General features: G+C 33.9%; 4 protein-coding genes across 5 annotated transcripts; 3 read left to right on the forward strand and 1 right to left on the reverse strand.

The window, feature by feature from the left end:
• Nucleotides 1-814: 814 nt before the first annotated feature.
• LOC134835042 (integrator complex subunit 6) lies at nucleotides 815-5,456 on the reverse strand. Of its 2 annotated transcripts, none has more exons than XM_063849893.1 (2): nucleotides 5,354-5,456; nucleotides 815-4,071 (listed from the first exon to the last, which is right to left on the reverse strand). In XM_063849893.1, exon 2 carries the CDS (start codon nucleotides 4,008-4,010, stop codon nucleotides 909-911), a length of 3,102 nt encoding a protein of 1,033 aa, XP_063705963.1. In that variant the 5' UTR covers nucleotides 4,011-4,071; nucleotides 5,354-5,456; the 3' UTR covers nucleotides 815-908. The 2 variants fall into 2 exon arrangements, with proteins under 2 accessions (XP_063705963.1, XP_063705964.1); XM_063849894.1 differs by lacking the exon at nucleotides 5,354-5,456 and adding an exon at nucleotides 4,215-4,492.
• A 2,815-nt stretch (nucleotides 5,457-8,271) lies between these two features.
• LOC134834354 (N-alpha-acetyltransferase 30A) lies at nucleotides 8,272-9,278 on the forward strand. The gene is made up of 2 exons (XM_063848986.1): nucleotides 8,272-8,973; nucleotides 9,032-9,278. The coding sequence occupies exons 1-2, from the start codon at nucleotides 8,374-8,376 to the stop codon at nucleotides 9,194-9,196; spliced, it is 765 nt and encodes a 254-aa protein (XP_063705056.1). The 5' UTR covers nucleotides 8,272-8,373; the 3' UTR covers nucleotides 9,197-9,278.
• A 546-nt stretch (nucleotides 9,279-9,824) lies between these two features.
• On the forward strand, nucleotides 9,825-12,768 carry LOC134833936 (mitotic spindle assembly checkpoint protein MAD1). The gene is made up of 2 exons (XM_063848444.1): nucleotides 9,825-11,264; nucleotides 11,849-12,768. Exons 1-2 carry the CDS (start codon nucleotides 9,917-9,919, stop codon nucleotides 12,703-12,705), a joined length of 2,205 nt encoding a protein of 734 aa, XP_063704514.1. The 5' UTR covers nucleotides 9,825-9,916; the 3' UTR covers nucleotides 12,706-12,768.
• Nucleotides 12,769-14,654: 1,886 nt separating this feature from the next.
• LOC134834556 (zinc finger protein pita-like) lies at nucleotides 14,655-16,580 on the forward strand. The gene has a single exon (XM_063849276.1). The coding sequence runs from the start codon at nucleotides 14,697-14,699 to the stop codon at nucleotides 16,557-16,559; it is 1,863 nt and encodes a 620-aa protein (XP_063705346.1). The 5' UTR covers nucleotides 14,655-14,696; the 3' UTR covers nucleotides 16,560-16,580.
• Nucleotides 16,581-17,973: the final 1,393 nt, after the last annotated feature.

Here is a 17,973-nt window from a genome sequence, read left to right on the forward strand (position 1 = left end):
CTCCGTCTCAAAATGAAGGTTTTGATGTTAGAAACAACTTTTGTTTTGGACTTTTTCTAAATTTTGCGTTTTCGATGTACAGGAGCCATTTAAAGATGTTAGCAAAAAAAATTGATGAAAAAAAATTTAAGTCAAAATCATCTTATTATGAGGGCTCACATACCGATTTTTAAAAATTTTTAAAAATTTTTTTAAAGAACACCAATCATTAAAAATGAGAAAAATTTAATATTTGCTCATAAAATTACATTTTTCAATAAGAGAAAATATTAAAAAAAAAATGATAAAAAAATTAAAATTTTTATATTTTGAGGCGATTCATCTTTTTGAAGCCTTTTTTATTTTATTTTTTATTATATTCTTCGTATATAGAATTTGATCCTTAAGAAAAATATAACTTTGAAAATATTTTTGTAACTTTTTTCAATTTATGAGTTTAAAATGAGTAAAAAATTTTCAAAATTTTGAAAAAAAAAATTTTTTGTTAATTTTTTAGGAAATTTTTTTTTTTTTTTAATTTTTTTAAGAAAATTTTTGAAACATTTAATACCTATTTGTTTTTAAAAATTTGATAGAATTTTTTTTTTTTAATTTTGTCAATATGATAAAATATGAAAAAAATTTCAAAAATCATAAAAAAATAAAAAAACTCAAAATTAAGGCAAAATTTTACTTTATGAAGCTTCATTCGAATTTTCCTCATAAATTTCCGCTGTAAAAAAAAATATTTCATGCATTTCATGATTTTTTCATCGCTTCCTAAAAATTGAAAACATTCCTTTTTTTCACTTCATATTTTTTTCTTTATATATTTTTAAATTATATCAAAAATTTCTAAGAAATAATATTTACAAGAAATCTACAACTTTCATATATTTTTTTTTATTTTTTTTTCATTATGCATAAAATCACGACAGTTGATCTACTTGGCTATTCCACCATTCTTGAATGCTGTCTGCCATACGTTTCCTTCGAAATCGGAGCGACTCGTTGATGCACATTTGCACAAAGGTGAATTTCGTGTCAAAATTGCCGCGTATCAGATCGAGATGCTCAATAAGTTTGCGATAATCGCGTCCCGGCTTTCGAATCTCCTTGAAAATCAAATTTCGTGTCTCCATGTTCTGCTGTCGAATATTTTCCTTCGTTTCGTCATCGTCTTCGGGGAAGTTGTTGTTGTTGTTATTGTGATTAATGTGATTCGTGTGTGGATTGACTTGTTGTGCTGCTAACGGAGTATTATTGTTGTTGTTGGCATTGTGATTCGTGAGCAGCGGATGCGGCGTGCTGTTCACTAAATGCACTGCTTTCGATGCATTTTCGTGTTCCTGAGCGTTGGGCGGCGCATTTTCCGCATCAGATTCGAATTCGGAGTGATTGTTTGCGGCGATGGGAGACGCAACGACGTTATTTGTGATAATTACGGGTGTTGATGATGTTGAATTTCCGCCATTGTGACAAGTTTGGAGGATTTTTGAGATCTCTTGCGCGTCATTCAGGTCGTTGTGATGATGCGAACTGCTACTTGCCACTTGCGGCGTGATTTGAGGCGTTAAAGTAGCGACAACGGGAGGGACGGAAACGATGGGAGCAATTATGGAAGCGGGATTTTGCCCATTTTGGGTTGCCTGAGAAGAAATTGGGGGCGCAATGACATTATTGACGAAAGAAATGGGCGCCATGAGGGTCGGCGGTTCAATCGGAGGTCTTGGGATTTGTACAGGAGGCGCATTTTCGGCATCATCTTCGTCAGTATCGCCATTTATGAAGCTCTGAACGTGCCCGTTCATGGAAAAGTCTTCGATAGCAGGTTCATTAAACTCGAAATCGAGTCGATTTTCAGAGGATGGGGCAATTTCTGACGTCGACATCACACTACTTGTGTCACTTGAAGCCGCATCGTCTTCGATATCACTTCCAATCGACATCGGCGATGGACAGGGACTGTCTAATAAAATACTCGAACTTTCACTGCTCGTACGAACTCGTTCATAAACGAAATCCTTCTTCAATGGTCCCGCTTTCCGCCGTTGTTTCGTCTTGTTTTCCAGTCTTTTTGGCATATTTTGTCCCGTCATGTTCTTCATGGGTGCCATTTCCCCGAGATCTGCTTCGTCAACCATCACCATGTTCTTGTCCTTCTTATAGGGGTTGCCGAACATGTGTTGTCTGACATTTGTCGGCTCCAATTCACGCAACGGCGTCTCCTTATTCTTCAAATACTCCTGATAATTACCCATTTCAGCGATGGGCAGACAATGTCCCGCATCTTTTGTGAACAAACTAATGCCATTTGTGGGCAAACGAAGGAAATTCTCTCGCATTCGAGCGACTTCGTCAATCAAATCTTTCCGTGGAATGTCGAAGGGGTTGCGATAATTCTTCGTCGCGACAGAATTCGTCAACGTTGGTACGGTAATCGTGTAATTTTCGTACAAATTGCCCGCGATATCTTGATGTAACTTTGTAAAAGTCTCCTTGAGCATCGGATGTGTCACGAGATCGCGTTTCAGCTGCAACCCAACATTCAATTTTGCCGTTTCGATTTGATGGTATGGCGGCTTCGGGAGTTTCAGTTGTTTGAAAACGCGCAAACAGAGGTTCTCCTGATCTTGTTTCGCCGTGTTTTTCATCGTTTTTAAGTAAGTAGCTATCGAGGCGCTCAAATAGTTGTCCAAATTCTCGGGCAGGATGTATCCCAAAAAGGGATATGGGATATTCGCACTTAGCAGAGCTCGTCGCAAAAAGGGACAATAGTACTGCGGAATTGCCCGCACGTAATTCGAAAACTTGACAATCCACTCATTGGGGGCACTTCCGTTGAACTTTTGAAAAAAATCATTTATCAATGGCAGTAAGAGATGATAGTTGTAAGGCAGCACGTACATATGAACGATTGTTAAAGTGCTATTTGCCTTCAAATAACCGAAAGGCATTTCGTTTCCGTGCATGCCATTCTGATTGGAAACCAATAAAGGCCATACTTTGTTCGGTTCTTTCTTCGACAAAATCTGCAACGTCAACGGGCATGCTTCCAACTCGTATTTATCGATGGGAAAATTTCTCACAATCGGCGGCTCATCGATGCACGGCGAAATAATTCGTATTTTGGGATGTGCATCACGCGGCGGGAGACTTGCTGATTTCGAATCTGGCCAATATGGTTCAGGAATGGGCCAATAACCGACAGGGAATGCCTTTTGCTGCGGTGCTTTGACGACGTAAATCATCTTTTTGGTCGGTTGAAAGGCGATATCTTGCACTTCGCCGTCTTTCATGTCCTTGAAAACGAGTTGATCGAAATGCACAACGACGCCCGGTTGAACTTTTTGAACCAAACTCTCGATGCATTGATTCAGCACGTATTGCGAACGCACTTTGTACGACCTTCCGCCAGTTACTTCGCACATTTTTTCGATCGGAGAGTCATCATGCGGGACTTTACCTTCGACACGTTCCTCCATACGGTTGCCTGCCATTCGTAAAACGAGCGAAAACAACCTTTGGTCCCATCGGAAAGGCTCTTTTGTGAGTTTTGCGCCCGGAATTTGCGCATGCAAGGGTAATACAATGTCATGATGGATCCCGTTTCGGTAAGAATATCGTCCGCCATCCGTAATTACGATTATAACTGATGGTTCGAGATAGAAGGGACATCGTCCTTGCCCGTAGGTGTCGATACCGGATACCATTCGGTTGAGATTGAGCAAATCAAAGGCATTTTTCAGTGCTTCGCCCATCGAAGTCAAGCCGTTACTTTGTAAATTCTTGAGTTCGTTCATGAAAGTCGCGTGATTTTCCTTCCAACCAGCTTTTACGTTGCCGGGGGGGTCTTCGAAAGTCAATAGCATGTAGCGATCTCCCATGCAATCTTGCGATCGTTGACGATACTTGAGGAACGTTTCAACTGCGCCCTTTGCAATGTCCAAGTAGCTCTTTTGTACGCCATTTACGTGAGCCTTTTGACTCATCGACGCCGATGTGTCGATCAGAAAGAGAATAATTGTCATGATGTTGCTGTCTCACATTGATCAGACGTCCTCGAACTAGATTTTCTCAATTACAACAACTCTGAAAGCAAAAAATTTGAAAAAAAAAATCACTCAGGATACGATTTTGATGATAAAAAGTACTCGTGTTGTTGTTATTTTTTTTTATTTGTGCGACACAATGTTTGTGTGACACAGAATATCAACCACCGTAAGAGAACGTACCAAAGAACAAACGAAAATTGCTTTAAATATTTATTCTTGCACATGCATGTACTACGGATATTTACGAGAGAGATGCCCCCCTTATATGTCACAAAACGCAGCGAATCAAAAATTGTGTCATAAGTTGAGCTTTTTCTCCGAATTTCAGCAAAACCCAAACGCGGTACACGCAAAAAATGATGCAGTAACAACAGTTAAAGACAATTTGAGGATTTTTCAGCAATTATTTTCCAATTTTTAGCGTTAAATCGTCACAAAAATACAGAGCTGTCCTTTCATCATTGCTGTTTTTTTTTATTAGAGTCATTCGGATTTCGAAGTGGGCTGCTGTCAAACGAGTCGCTTTGATGTGCAAGAAGGCATTATCCATTAAAGTCTCGAAAAATTGTTTTTTTTTTTTTGAAAAAAAAAAAATTTAAAAAATTATTTAATTTTATTTTTTTTTAATTATTTTTTTTTTTTTAAAAATTTTAATTAAAAAAAAATTAAATTTTTATTTTTTTTAATTTTTAAAAAAATTATTAAAAAAATTAAAATTAAATTAAATAATTTTTAAATTAAAAAAAAAATAAAATTTTTTTAAATAAAAAATAATTTTTTAATTTTTTTTTTTTTAATTTTTAATTAATTTTTAAAATAAATAATAATTTAAATATTTTTTTAAATTAATTTTTAAAAAAAAAAATTTTTTTTTAAATTAAAATTAAATTAAATAAATTTTTTTAAATAAAAAATTAATTTTTATTTAATTTTTTTAATTATTTAAATTTTTTTAAACCAAAATTTTTTTAAAATCAAAATTTAAAATAAATTTAATTTTAAATAAATTTTTAAAAAAATTTTTAAATAATTTTTTTAAATAAAATTTTTAATTTTTAAAATTAAAAAAAAATTAATTTAAAAAAAAAATAAATTTAATTTTTTTTTTAAACATTTTCCCTTTAATTTTTCCCCCTGATTTTCCGACGACATTAATGGATGACGCTCTTCAATTGGCAAAATAATTTTGCGTATGTTCCCACAGAACGCCATGCACAAAAATACACACACAGAGAGTCAAAGAGTACCAAAAGTTTTCCAAAACAATTGCGAGTTTTTGGAAAATTTCTCCGCAATGACGGCATGTCACGCATATTTACCTCGCACAACGAAAAGTCCTCGAATTTTTCCGAAAATCTCACTCAAAAGGGGCTTTCCAAATAAATTTCAGTAAACAATTGGCGAATCTCTCGTGTTAAACAGTTTGAAATTCGAATGGCAACTGATTTGAAACCGAGTCTCAGTCGGTTTTTTCGCCTCTTTTTGACAGTTTTCTTCGTGCACATCACTTCGATGTCAGCTATTGACATGAAATGGATCCGAGAATGGATGAACTTGAGACGCACAGCTCATGCGAGAAAAATAATAATAAAAACACTGTTGAATGTCATACGAAATTTGGGTAAATTCTTTAATTTTTCATAAATTTTAATTAATTTTTCCATTAAAAAAAATAAAAATTATTTTTTTTTAATTTTAAAAAATTTTTTTAAAGGAAAAATAAATTAAAAAAATTAAAAATGCAAAAATCAAAATTTTTTCAACGAATTTTTCAAAAATTTACGTTTGACGTTTGAAAACTGACAGCTGAATGACATTTTAATATAAAAACAAACGACTTTTTTCGATGTTGGAACTTTAAATTAATTGGAAATTTGTGAAAATTAGTGAAAAATAGAAGGAAACTCGTACAAATAAGATGTCAAATGATGGTTGCACGGAGAACTGTAACAGTTTGTTGGACACATACAAGCAAATTAACAAATCACTCACGGAGCAAAATCGTCAATTTAAGGAAGAAGTAGCGTCATTGCGGAGAGAAGTCAACGAATTAAAGATTAAAAATAACGAATTGACGTTCGAGATGCTGGAAAGGAAGAAAAGAACTCCCATGAGTTGTGACGATGCCCACGAATTGATCTCGTTCACGACAGGCGCCTTTGCTGCCCTCAAAAACATCGTCGAGGAAAGCGAACGAAAAATGTCTGAATTCAACACAAAAGTTGTTCTTCCGAACATTAGCGTAGCCTCGACATCATCTCTCATGAACGGAACTAATTTTTCATCGCCTTCTCGTACTCCCAAAAGTACAAATGTCTCCCGGATTCGCCCAATTATCCGTACTCCGAATGGATTTATGCAGAATGTCAGTATTTCGTTGCCACGTATCGACCCTTCTGTGCTGTCTTCCGCAACGGAGCGCTTAGCAAATAGCACTGTGGTGTCAGAAGCGCTTTCAAACTCCGATATTCCAGCCGAAAACACGACAATAATCGACCAAAATATGGAAGTTCCTGATCAAACGAGAGATGCGACACTGACTGACGAGCCTCCTCGCTTGCCACGACACACGAACGAGTTAAATCTCGAAAATACCGAAAGTCCTACCCCTACCTATTACGACGACGGAGCAGAAAGTTACGGATTGAGTGTCATTCCTGAAGTAACTGAGATCGAATATACGCAATACGAACCAGAAATACCCGAAAATGACGAAAGTTCGGGCGGCGAAGAAATCCAAAGTCATCGTTTGACGCGTCAATCTCGACAATCCAACAAGGAAAACAAAAATTTACGCTCTACCGGAAATATGTCGATCTCACAAGCGTCTTGTTCGACGCCCTACAACGCTGCGAATCCCCGCGAACGTCAAAGTGACATGAAAATAGCGAAAGTCGTATTGCAACAACTCAATATGGATGAATTGGAGCCAGCAACACGAACGAGACACAATTCGGAGAGCAGTGAGCAAAGTATCGACACGGAAACGTTGACGAAGAGGAAACGCGCTGCCAGAAAACGAAAGGAGTCGGAGCAGAGTGTCAATACCGATACAGATGACGAAGGTTCGAGTACATCTACGAGACCAAAACGACGCGTGACGCCTGTCAATCTCAAAGAACCTCCGCTCGGGAAGAAGTTACGACGACCTTGATTCTAAAAAATGTAGCTTTATCATTGATATTATTTATGATTGCGTGTTTCTAAATAAAATTCAGTTTCAATTTCAGATTTTATGCTGTTTTAATTTTTTTTCGATGTTTTCGAAGATTTTTTTCAAAATAAAAAAAAAAGTTTTGAATTACTTTTTCATACAAAAATTCTTGAAAATTGAAAATATTTTAAAAATTTCTTGAAAAAATATTTTTAGAGAAAAAATTCTTGTAAAAATATTATTTTCAAAACAAAACTTTAAAAAAATTTAAATTTTTTTTTTTTGAAAATTTCTTGAAAAAATATGGAAAAGACCAAAAAATGATCAATTATTCAATTTTAGCTTTGAAATCCATCAAAAGTTTGTTAGATCTTGACTTGAAAAATTTCATGACCGAAAAAATTTTTTTTATTTCTTCAAAAATCAAGAAGATTTTGATGGAAATCATCTTTAGAATGAATATTTATTCAATTTTAGCTTTGAAATCCATCAAAAGTTTGTTAGATCTTGACTTGAAAAATTTCATGACCGTTTTTATTTTTTCTTCGAAAAACGGTCAAGGAAAAAAAATTTTTTATTTCTTCAAAAATCAAGAAGATTTTGATGGAAATCATCTTTAGAATGAATATTTATTTAATTTTAGCTTTGAAATCCAACAAAAGTTTGTTAGATCTTGACTTGAAAAATTTCATGACCGTAAAAATTTTTTTTTTTTTCTTCAAAAATCAAGGAGTTTTTGTTGGAAATCATCTTTAGAAAGAATATTTATTCAAAAGCTTTGAAATCCATCAAGGAGATTTTGAATTTTTTCTTCGAAAAACGGAAAAAAAAAAATTTTTTTTATTTCTTCAAAAATCAAGAAGATTTTGATGGAAATCATCTTTAGAATGAATATTTATTTAATTTTAGCTTTGAAATCCATCAAAAGTTTATTGAAACTTAACTTGAATTTTTGCCCCATTTTTGACTTTTTAAATGGGGCAGAACAAAAAGTTCAAAAAACATTTGGATCGGCCTTTTTTTCATTTTCCATTCAAAAAATTAAATGTCAAACGATTGTCAAATGTCATTTTTGTACGAAAGGAGAAAGAAAAAAAAATCAAAAGGAAGAAAATTTTTGAATTTTCGCGAATTGTCCCGTAGATTTAAGTAGAATTCGTCGCAAAGTCAGGCAAATTGTTCGTAATGGAAGTCGCAAAGTCAGATGCGGTGCAGGCGCCCGAGATGAAACAAAAGAAAAAACCAAAAAAGAAAAAAAATTCTAAAGGCAAAAACATCGAGGAGGAAAAATGCACGGAAAACGGAGTCTCGGAGCACACAGAGCCGAGCGCTTTGACGGAAAACATCGACAAACTCAGTCTAAAGGTTGCGCAAGAACAACCATCGGCACCACCGAAACAAGTCAATGGCGTAAAAAAGCACAAAGAAGCCCTGAATTCATCGCCAACGAGCACGCAGGAACAAGTCACAGAGCCCCAAACACAAGAGAACAAACCAAAAATCGAATATAAGGAATACGAGTCGGAGCTACAGATGCCCGACATTATGCAACTCATACAAAACGACCTTTCGGAACCGTACTCCATCTACACGTATCGCTATTTCATCCATAACTGGCCAAAGTTGTGTTTTCTCGCGATGCACGAAGACAAATGTGTGGGAGCGATCGTTTGCAAACTCGATGTTCATAAAATGGTTCGACGGGGATACATTGCGATGCTTGCTGTCGACAAGGATTATCGAAAACTCAAAATTGGCACGACGCTCGTGCAAAAAGCCATCGAGGTAAGAAAATTTTTTATCTTTTTCATTAAAAAATTTTTAAAGTAATTTTCATTTTTAGGCAATTTTACGTGACAATGCCGACGAAGTTGTGCTCGAGACTGAAATTACGAATCGACCTGCATTAAGATTATACGAAAATTTAGGTTTCGTACGTGACAAGAGACTTTTTCACTACTACTTGAATGGAGTCGATGCTTTGCGACTTAAGCTTTGGTTTAGATAAGCAATAAACTTAAGATAAGACGACAAATTTCTAGTTTAACGATCCCGATGTCAAGTCATTCAACCACAAATCAAATAAAATGACGACTCTGTTGTATAAAAAATTGAATTTTTCATTTTCTTTTTAAGAAAAAGATTCTTTCTTCATATTTGGCAATTTTTAATTTATCAAAAAAAATTTGTGAAAATTTATTTTTTATTGAAAAAAAATTTTTTTCCGTATGAAAATTTTTTTCATGAGAAAATTTAATTTTTATGAAAAAAAAATGAAAATAATTTCTTGAAAATTATTTTTTTTTAATTTTTAATTTTTTTAGAAAAAAATTTTTATTAAAAAATTTTTCGTTTTTAAAAAATTTTTACGTATAAAAAAATATTTATTTTATGAGAAAATTAAATTTTTCATGAAAAAAATGAAAATAATTTCTTGAAAATTTTTTTTTTAAATTTTTAAATTTTTTTTTTTTTAATTTTTTTAGAAAAGATTTTTATTAAAAAAAATTAAAGTGAATTTTCATGAAAATTCTTCGAAAATTCATCCGTCACTATTGGATTTCGCGCGCAATTCAGTCACGAGCCTCGCAATTCAGTGTACTTGACAGCCATTTGACAGGAGAATCGCACCAAAAATTACCAAACACCGGCCAAATTTTGGCAAAAAACCACAAAAGCCTCATCTTAACTTTACGCGAAAGTTACAAAAACCCGTTTGCTCGCCATCATGGACGAGATAAAGTCGAATTTCGACCGAGAAATTGAGGCACAATTCACAGACAAGTACCCGAAGCCGAAACGTCTCAGTTTTGACTACCTAAACACAACATTCGAGAATGCAACAACAAAGAAACGCAAGCTGAGTGATGCTGGCGCCGAGAAAAATGACGAATTTTCGTCGTGTAATGCGAGCAATTCGTCTCTTAACATGAGTTCGTGGGAGACACGCATTCTAAAAGCGGATCTCGTTGAAGCCCAATCACGCATCATCTCGCTAAAGAAGGAAATTGAGCAACAAAACAGGATTCGGAGCGAAATGGAACTCAATTTTCAGCACAAAATTGACCAATTGACGAAGGAAACGACGCACAAAACCGCCAAAGTTGACGAACTCGAGAAAATGACAAAGGCTTTGAGAAAGTCTGAACGAAAATATCGCGAAGCAGCGACAAAAGCGAATGCGGAACTGAGTGAGTACAAAACGGAAGCGGATGAACGATATTTTACGCTGGAACAAGAATTCGAGGATTTTCAACAAACAGCGAGATCTTCCGAATTCGAGTATACAAACGAAATTTCCGAACTTACGCGAGCCTTGAACGAAGAACAGATGAACAAGGAGCTGTTGCAATCAGAAAATGCCCGTTTGGAAGCGAGAAATGCCGAACTGGAAGAACGTCAAGCAGAAATGGATGCAATCCGCAAGTCTTTCGAAGAGGAACAAACAAAACTCGCCCTCGCCGAATCAAAAATCAAAACTCTGGAATACGAGTTGGCAGGTTACGGCGAATATCAAGGCTTGGCAAAAGTCACGAAAGAACGTTTGAACAAATTTGACGAGATGGAACGCGAAGTCGAACGTCTCACGACGAAAAATAAGCAACTTTACGACTTAATTGGCGGCAAACTCCTGATGGAAGAGCAAATTCACGATCTCAAATCGCGTCTCGAGAATGCCGACAAGGAACGAGAAGAACTTGTGCAAATTCGCGTCAAATTCGACGCTTTGGAACAAGAATTGCAAGAATGGAAAAAACTCGCTGCTGATTACATTCCAAATGATTTCAATCCGGGCCCGGCAATGCTTCGACGAAAAATTGACGACATCTTGCAAAAAGACTTGCAAATTGCGAATGACTCGGCTGCGGCAAAATCCGAAAAAGCATTGATGGAATGCGAAAAAGACGAGCTCAAGACACAAGCGGAATTGCAAAAGAAACAAATTGAGGATTTGCAACGAGGATTGAAACATCATCAGACAATTTTGTCGCGATTGCAGAAGAAATTGCAACTCGTAGCGAAGGAACGGGATGCTTACAAGCAACTTTTGGACAATTACGAGAAGGATTTGACGAGTAAGTTGATTTTTTTTTCTATTTTTTTTATTATTTTAAAAAAAATAATGAAAAAAAATTTTCAAAAATTTCATTAAAAAAATTCATTCAATTTTCATAATTAAAAAAAAATTTTAATTTTCAAAAAAAATTGATTAAAAAAATTCATTCAATTTTTTTAATTAAAAAAAAATTAATTAAAAAAAATTTCCAAAAATTTCATTAAAAAAATTCATTCAATTTTCATAATTAAAAAAAAATTAATTAAAAAAAAATCCAAAAATTTCATTTAAAAAATTCATTCAATTTTCATAATTAAAAAAAATTTAATTGAAAAAAATTTCCAAATATTTCATAAAAAAAATCCATTCAATTTTTAAAATTAAAAAAAAATTAATTGCAAAAAATTTTAATAAAAAATTCATTCAACTTTCATAACTTATGAAAATTTAATTTTTAAAAAGTTGATATCAATTTTTTTTTTCTTTAATTTTTTGATAAAATTTTTCTTTTTAATTTATTTTTGTTGTTTTTCTAATGATTTTTTTTTTTAAATTTTTAAATTTTTATGAGAAGATAAGGAACAAATATTTTTTTCATTTCAGTTTCTTCCGCATCATCATTAAACGCTCCCGACTCACAAACTCGTCTCCGCATCGACAATCTCGAGAAAACACTCGCCGGTTACAAAGACGTTTGTGCTCGCCTCGAACAAGAACTCGAAGCTGCCAAAGCGACGCCTTCTGATTTCTCCAACAACATATCCGAGCAATTTGAGGTCATGAAAAAAGAACTCAATCTCATTCGTACGGAAAATGAGCGTTTACGCCGCCGCAAAGACGAACTCGAACTCGAGTTGGAAAATCACTTATTACGTGCATCCGTTATGGGACCTCAACAATCCAGCCAACAACCCTCGTCACGTAAAATTTTGCATTTCAGCAACAATCCTGCCAGCGAAGCGCATCGTTCGCACATGCTCGAAATCGAAAAATTACAAGCCGAAGTCGAACGTCTCAAGAAAAAGTGCAAAAAACTCGAAGAAGGCAACTTGGAGTTGACAACTCGCTTACAAGACGAATCCATGATGACGATGAACTTGAAGGACATCAACAAGCTAACGGAGAAAAACAAATCTTTGGAAGCCAAAAACAAACATTTGAAGGAAATTTACAAATCCATGTCGCAAGAACTGCGAGAAGTTGTCTACATGTTGTTTGGATTTCGTGTCGATCGTGTCGGAAACGGACTTTATCGTATCTCATCGATGTACGCGGATGCTCCTGAGGATTTTTTGAATGTTCGTTTGAGCCCCGAGGGATCTTTAGACTTGCTTGAATCCGATTATTATGAAAGTTTGTCGGATCTAATTCAATCGACGCTCGCCATGCACAGCTCGATGCCCGCTTTTTTGAGTACACTCACTTTAGAGTTGTTTAATCGCACAACGATGTGCATGTAAAAAATTTCGTTTTAGGAAAAAAATTGAAAATTGTAATAAAAAATTGAAATATCTCTTAATAATTCACGAATTTAATCAATTAAGTTTGAACATGGGTTTGAAGATGTTAAGGTAATGTTAAGGTAAGGTAATTGAAAAAATTTTCTAAAAATTTCATTCATTAAAATAATTAAGAAAAACTTTTTAATTAATTTAAAAAATAAATAAATAAAATAATTTTAAAAATTTTTAAAAAATTTAATTTAATTTAAAAAAAATTAATTTAATTTTCCCAATTAAAAAAAAAAATAAATTAAAAAAATTTCATTAAAAAAAATCATTCAATTTTCATAATTAATAAAAAAAAATGAAAATAATAAATGAAATAAATTTAGAAAAGAAAAAAAAATAAAAAAAATAATTGAAAAAAAAAATCCAAAAAATGTATTAATAAATTAATTTAATTTTCACAATTAAAAAAATATATTAAAAAATTTCTAAAATTTTTTTGGAAAAAAATTTTCAAAAATAAAATTTAAAAAAAAATAAAAAATACTCAAAAATCATTAAAATATAATTTTTTTTAAAAATGATCCTTCTTCAAAAAAAAAAAAAATTATGAAAATTGGTCGATATCAAATCAATTTTTTTTTTATAAAATTTTTTAATAAATTTTTTGAATCTTTTTTCAATTATTATTATTTTTTTTAATTGGTTCTTGTTGCTTTTCTAATGAAATTTTTTGAAAAAATTTAAGCTTTTTTACTTTTTTGAGAGAAAAAAAAAGTTAAATTATTAAAATGAAAAAAAAAAAGAAAATTGTAATAAAAACAGGAAATTTTTCTTAATAATTCACGAATTTAATCAATTAATCTTGAACATGGGTTTGAAGATGATCTGTTATGGTAATCGAAATCCATTGTTTGAACTTTATCGGATGTCCGACAGTATTTCGAGCACGTCCGTATGATATTTTGACCTCCTTTTCGCAAAAGTAACAACGATGAAGTCCTTGAATCAGCTTATTTCCTTCCATCAAGAGATTGTTTCGGTCTTCTTCACGTTTGTAGCGGAATCCAAGGCGATTGTAACATGTTTTCAGTATGTCATGGAGTTTCGATTTGAGTTCATCAGCTTGTTTTGGAGTAATTTGGAGAGGAATTGACATTTTTCCTTTACCTTTTGCCTTTGTAGCGATCGATTTCTTCTTAATTTTCAACTTTGGACTTTCATTTTGCTCCATTTTGACTTCATTTTCGGGTTTTTGAGGTTCAATTTCACTCTGATTCGTATTTTCCGCATCCAAATGTTCATCAGGGATCTGTTCAAAGAACGAAAAATCCTCCAAAGGTCCTTCGACATTTACCATTTCCATTACGTGATTGTCATCCATCATATCCAGGATCATCGAAACAACTTCCTCGTCGAAATTTGACAAATCCATGATATTTTGCGTGTCATAATTGAAAGGTCCCTTTAATTGCAACAACGTACAAGCATCCAAAAAGTCCAAATACAGTTCCGAGGGTACTTCAACTTCGCCACAATAGACATAGAGCAACAAATAACCCATCACATTTGACTTGATATCGGGCAAAATGAGTACGGGACACGTTCCTGGCGTCAAAGTCGAGATACAATCACGCAAAAAGTCGCTTGCCATGGCGAGAACAACTTGATGGCAGGAGAAATTGAGTCCTTCAGCACCTGTCTTGAGGATCAAATCGAAATTTCGACCTGCGTTGTACTCTCGTAAGATGGATTCTATCAAATTTTTGCCGTAATCAGCATCACAAACGGTAATTGACTCAGGATTCGACATTTTGGATCGATTTCACAAGAGCTTTTCCGAAAATCCTTCGTTATCTTCAAATGGGACCGTTATTTCTTGAGTAACTGGATGTCATGCGGAAATCCATAGTGACTTTTACCTCAGATTTGTTTACTTTTTTTGCTTGAGATAACGACAATCGACGATTTTTGATCGAATTTCACTTAAAAATCTCACAAAAATGGCAAATATTGCTGAAAAGAAGATGTGTCGCTTCTGTTTTGAACCTGATGCGAAAAAACTTGAAGATATTTTCTTGCAAATACCCGGAAAAACGCCTTTAGCTGTACAAGTGATGTCTTGCGTCTCGATTGAAATCTTTGAAGGAGATGAAATGCCCCGTTTTTGCTGTAATATTTGCCGAAAACTAATGGAAGTGATGCATCAGTACAAACAAATCTGCCGAAAATCTGATATTTTGCTGAAACAAAGTCAAATTACGGGAAATTTAACAGGAAATGTGTTCGAGTTGCCTTTAAAGCTACTTCGAGAGTGCTTACCTGATGAGAAAAAAGCTTCCAAAGTGACTTCAGATCAAAGTACAATGACAGAAATCCCCAAAAAAGTCGATAAAGCAACTGAAACGATGAAAAAAAGTCAAGTAACGAAGGAAACACAAACAATTGAGAAGAAAATTGTTTCAAAATCGGAGGATTTGAAGAAAATTTCAATTGAAAAAGCTCCAAAATCATCACAAACGACAATAAAAACTCATTTTCTGAAGAAAACTCCAACGGCAGAGACGAAAATTGTTAAAAAAGTCGAACCTAAAGTTGAAAAAGTTCAACCAGTGACGCTCGTAATTGAAAATGTCGTCGAAGGATCTCCCATTGAAGTTCAAACCTCCGAAGAGCAAATCGAGATACTCGAATTAACCCAAGATGAGTCCGAAAAGTTGGTTGAACAGCCTTTCTTGCTGAATAAATGTTACGAACAAACCACATCGAAGCCTGTGATTGAATTCAAAAAATTTGTCATGACCGACAATGGAAATTTTGAAGTTGAAATTCTCGAAGGGATCGAAGGTTCGAACGAAAAAGCCATTTTTTCGTGTGATTTTTGTTCAAAAACCTACATGATTAAACAACAACTCGAACTGCATTTGGAAACGCATTTCAAAGAACGCAAATTCACTTGCGAAAAATGTCAAAATAAATATTTGTCGAAAAATGATCTTGTGAAACACTTGCAAACGCATGCCTCCGAGAGACAACATGTTTGTGTCGTTTGTGATCGATCCTTCGCCCGAAGTGGTATTTTGAAGAGACATTTATTGCAACACGAGGAACATTTGACTTTTGTGTGTAAAAAATGCCCCGAAAAATTTGTCACAGATGCCGATTTGCAGAAACACGTTGAATTCGTGCATAACAAGCCTCGCCCGTTCCCCTGTAAACTTTGCGACAAATCATTCGCCTTCAAACAAGGCCTCGAACGACACATGCCCGTTCACGATCCCTCCCAAAAACCGCACGTTTGCGAAATTTGCAACGAAAGTTTCCACACGGCATCCAAATTGCAACAACATTTGCCCAAACACACCGGAAAACGACGATACGCCTGCAAATATTGCCCCAAAACCTTCATTTTATCGCATCATCTTTCGCGTCACGTTCGATCCGCACACAAATCTCTCGGAAATACATCGGTTCCGAAAAAAATCTACAATTGCACGGAATGTTCGGATGTTTTTACGGATCACGAGGCTTTTATAGCGCACAGTGCGGAACATACAACGCAAAATTTAATTTGTCCCTTATGCAAACTCAAATTCGACAAGATGGAAGATGTCGATTTGCACATTGAGGAACATGCCCTTGCTTCGACCCATTATTCTTGTAACACTTGTAGCTGTGCTTTTCTGTCGGAGGAACTGCTGGAAAAGCATTTTAAGGAAAATCATTCGTTAACGGAGGAAAATGTGTATATTGTCGAGACAAAAGCGGAAGATGACGACGAACCAAAAGTTAAAAAAGCGAAAATCGATGATGAAAGTTGTTTCAAAGTCCCAAAAGGGGTGACTATTAAGAAGAAATCCAAATAGCATTAATTTTTAATTTGAACGTAATTTTAATCAATTTTTTGATAAATTAATTTATTTTAATATGATTCGTCTTTTATTATATTTGAGAATCGTGAGTTAAAACATGAGATTTTTTGAATTTTTTTGATCTACAAAAGTTGAAAAAATTTTGAAAAATCATGTGAGCCCTCATAATAAGAGGATTTTGACTTAAATTTTTTTTTCGTCAATTTTTTTCGCTAACATGAGTTAAAACATGAGATTTTTTGAATTTTTTTTTTTTGATCACATTTTTTTCGTTAACATCTTTAAATGGCTCCTGTACATCGAAAACGCAAAATTAAGAAAAAGTCCAAAACAAAAGTTGTTTCTAATGCCAAAACCTTCAATTTGAGCTGGAGAACCGTGATCTACAAAAGTTGAAAAAATTTTGAAAAATCGGTATGTGAGCCCTCATAATAAGAGGATTTTGACTTAAATTTTTTTTCATCAATTTTTTTTGCTAACATCTTTAAATGGCTCCTGTACATCGAAAACGCAAAATTTAGAAAAAGTCCAAAACAAAAGTTGTTTCTAACATCAAAACCTTCATTTTGAGACGGAGAACCGTGATCTAGCTTAATTTTGAAAAATCGGTATGTGAGCCCTCATAATAAGAGGATTTTGACTTAAATTTTTTTTAATCAATTTTTTTCGCTAACATCTTTAAATGGCTCCTGTACATCGAAAACGCAAAATTTAGAAAAAGTCCAAAACAAAAGTTGTTTCTAACATCCTTCAAAACCTTCATTTTGAGACGGAGAACCGTGATCTAGTTGTTACTAATTTTGAAAAATCGGTATGTGAGCCCTCATAATAAGAGGATTTTGACTTAAATTTTTTTTCATCAATTTTTTTTGCTAACATCTTTAAATGGCTCCTGTACATCGAAAACGCAAAATTTAGAAAAAGTCCAAAACAAAAGTTGTTTCTAACATCAAAACCTTTTTTTTTTGCAACATCTTTAAATGGCTCCTGTAGACGCAAAATTTAGAGAAAGTCCGTTGTTTCTATCAAAACCTTCAGAGACTGATCTAATTTTGAAAAATCGGTATGTGAGCCCTCATAATAAGAGGATTTTGACTTAAATTTTTTTTCATCAATTTTTTTTGCTAACATCTTTAAATGGCTCCTGTACATCGAAAACGCAAAATTTAGAAAAAGTCCAAAACAAAAGTTGTTTCTAACATCAAAACATTCAATTTGAGCTGGAGAACCGTGATCTACAAAAGTTGAAAAAATTTTGAAAAATCGGTATGTGAGCCCTCATAATAAGAGGATTTTGACTTAAATTTTTTTTTCATCAATTTTTTTTGCTAACATCTTTAAATGGCTCCTGTACATCGAAAACGCAAAATTTAGAAAAAGTCCAAAACAAAAGTTGTTTCTAATGTTT

Source organism: Culicoides brevitarsis, chromosome 3 (assembly GCF_036172545.1).
Source record: "Culicoides brevitarsis isolate CSIRO-B50_1 chromosome 3, AGI_CSIRO_Cbre_v1, whole genome shotgun sequence".
Lineage (NCBI taxonomy): Eukaryota > Metazoa > Arthropoda > Insecta > Diptera > Ceratopogonidae > Culicoides > Culicoides brevitarsis.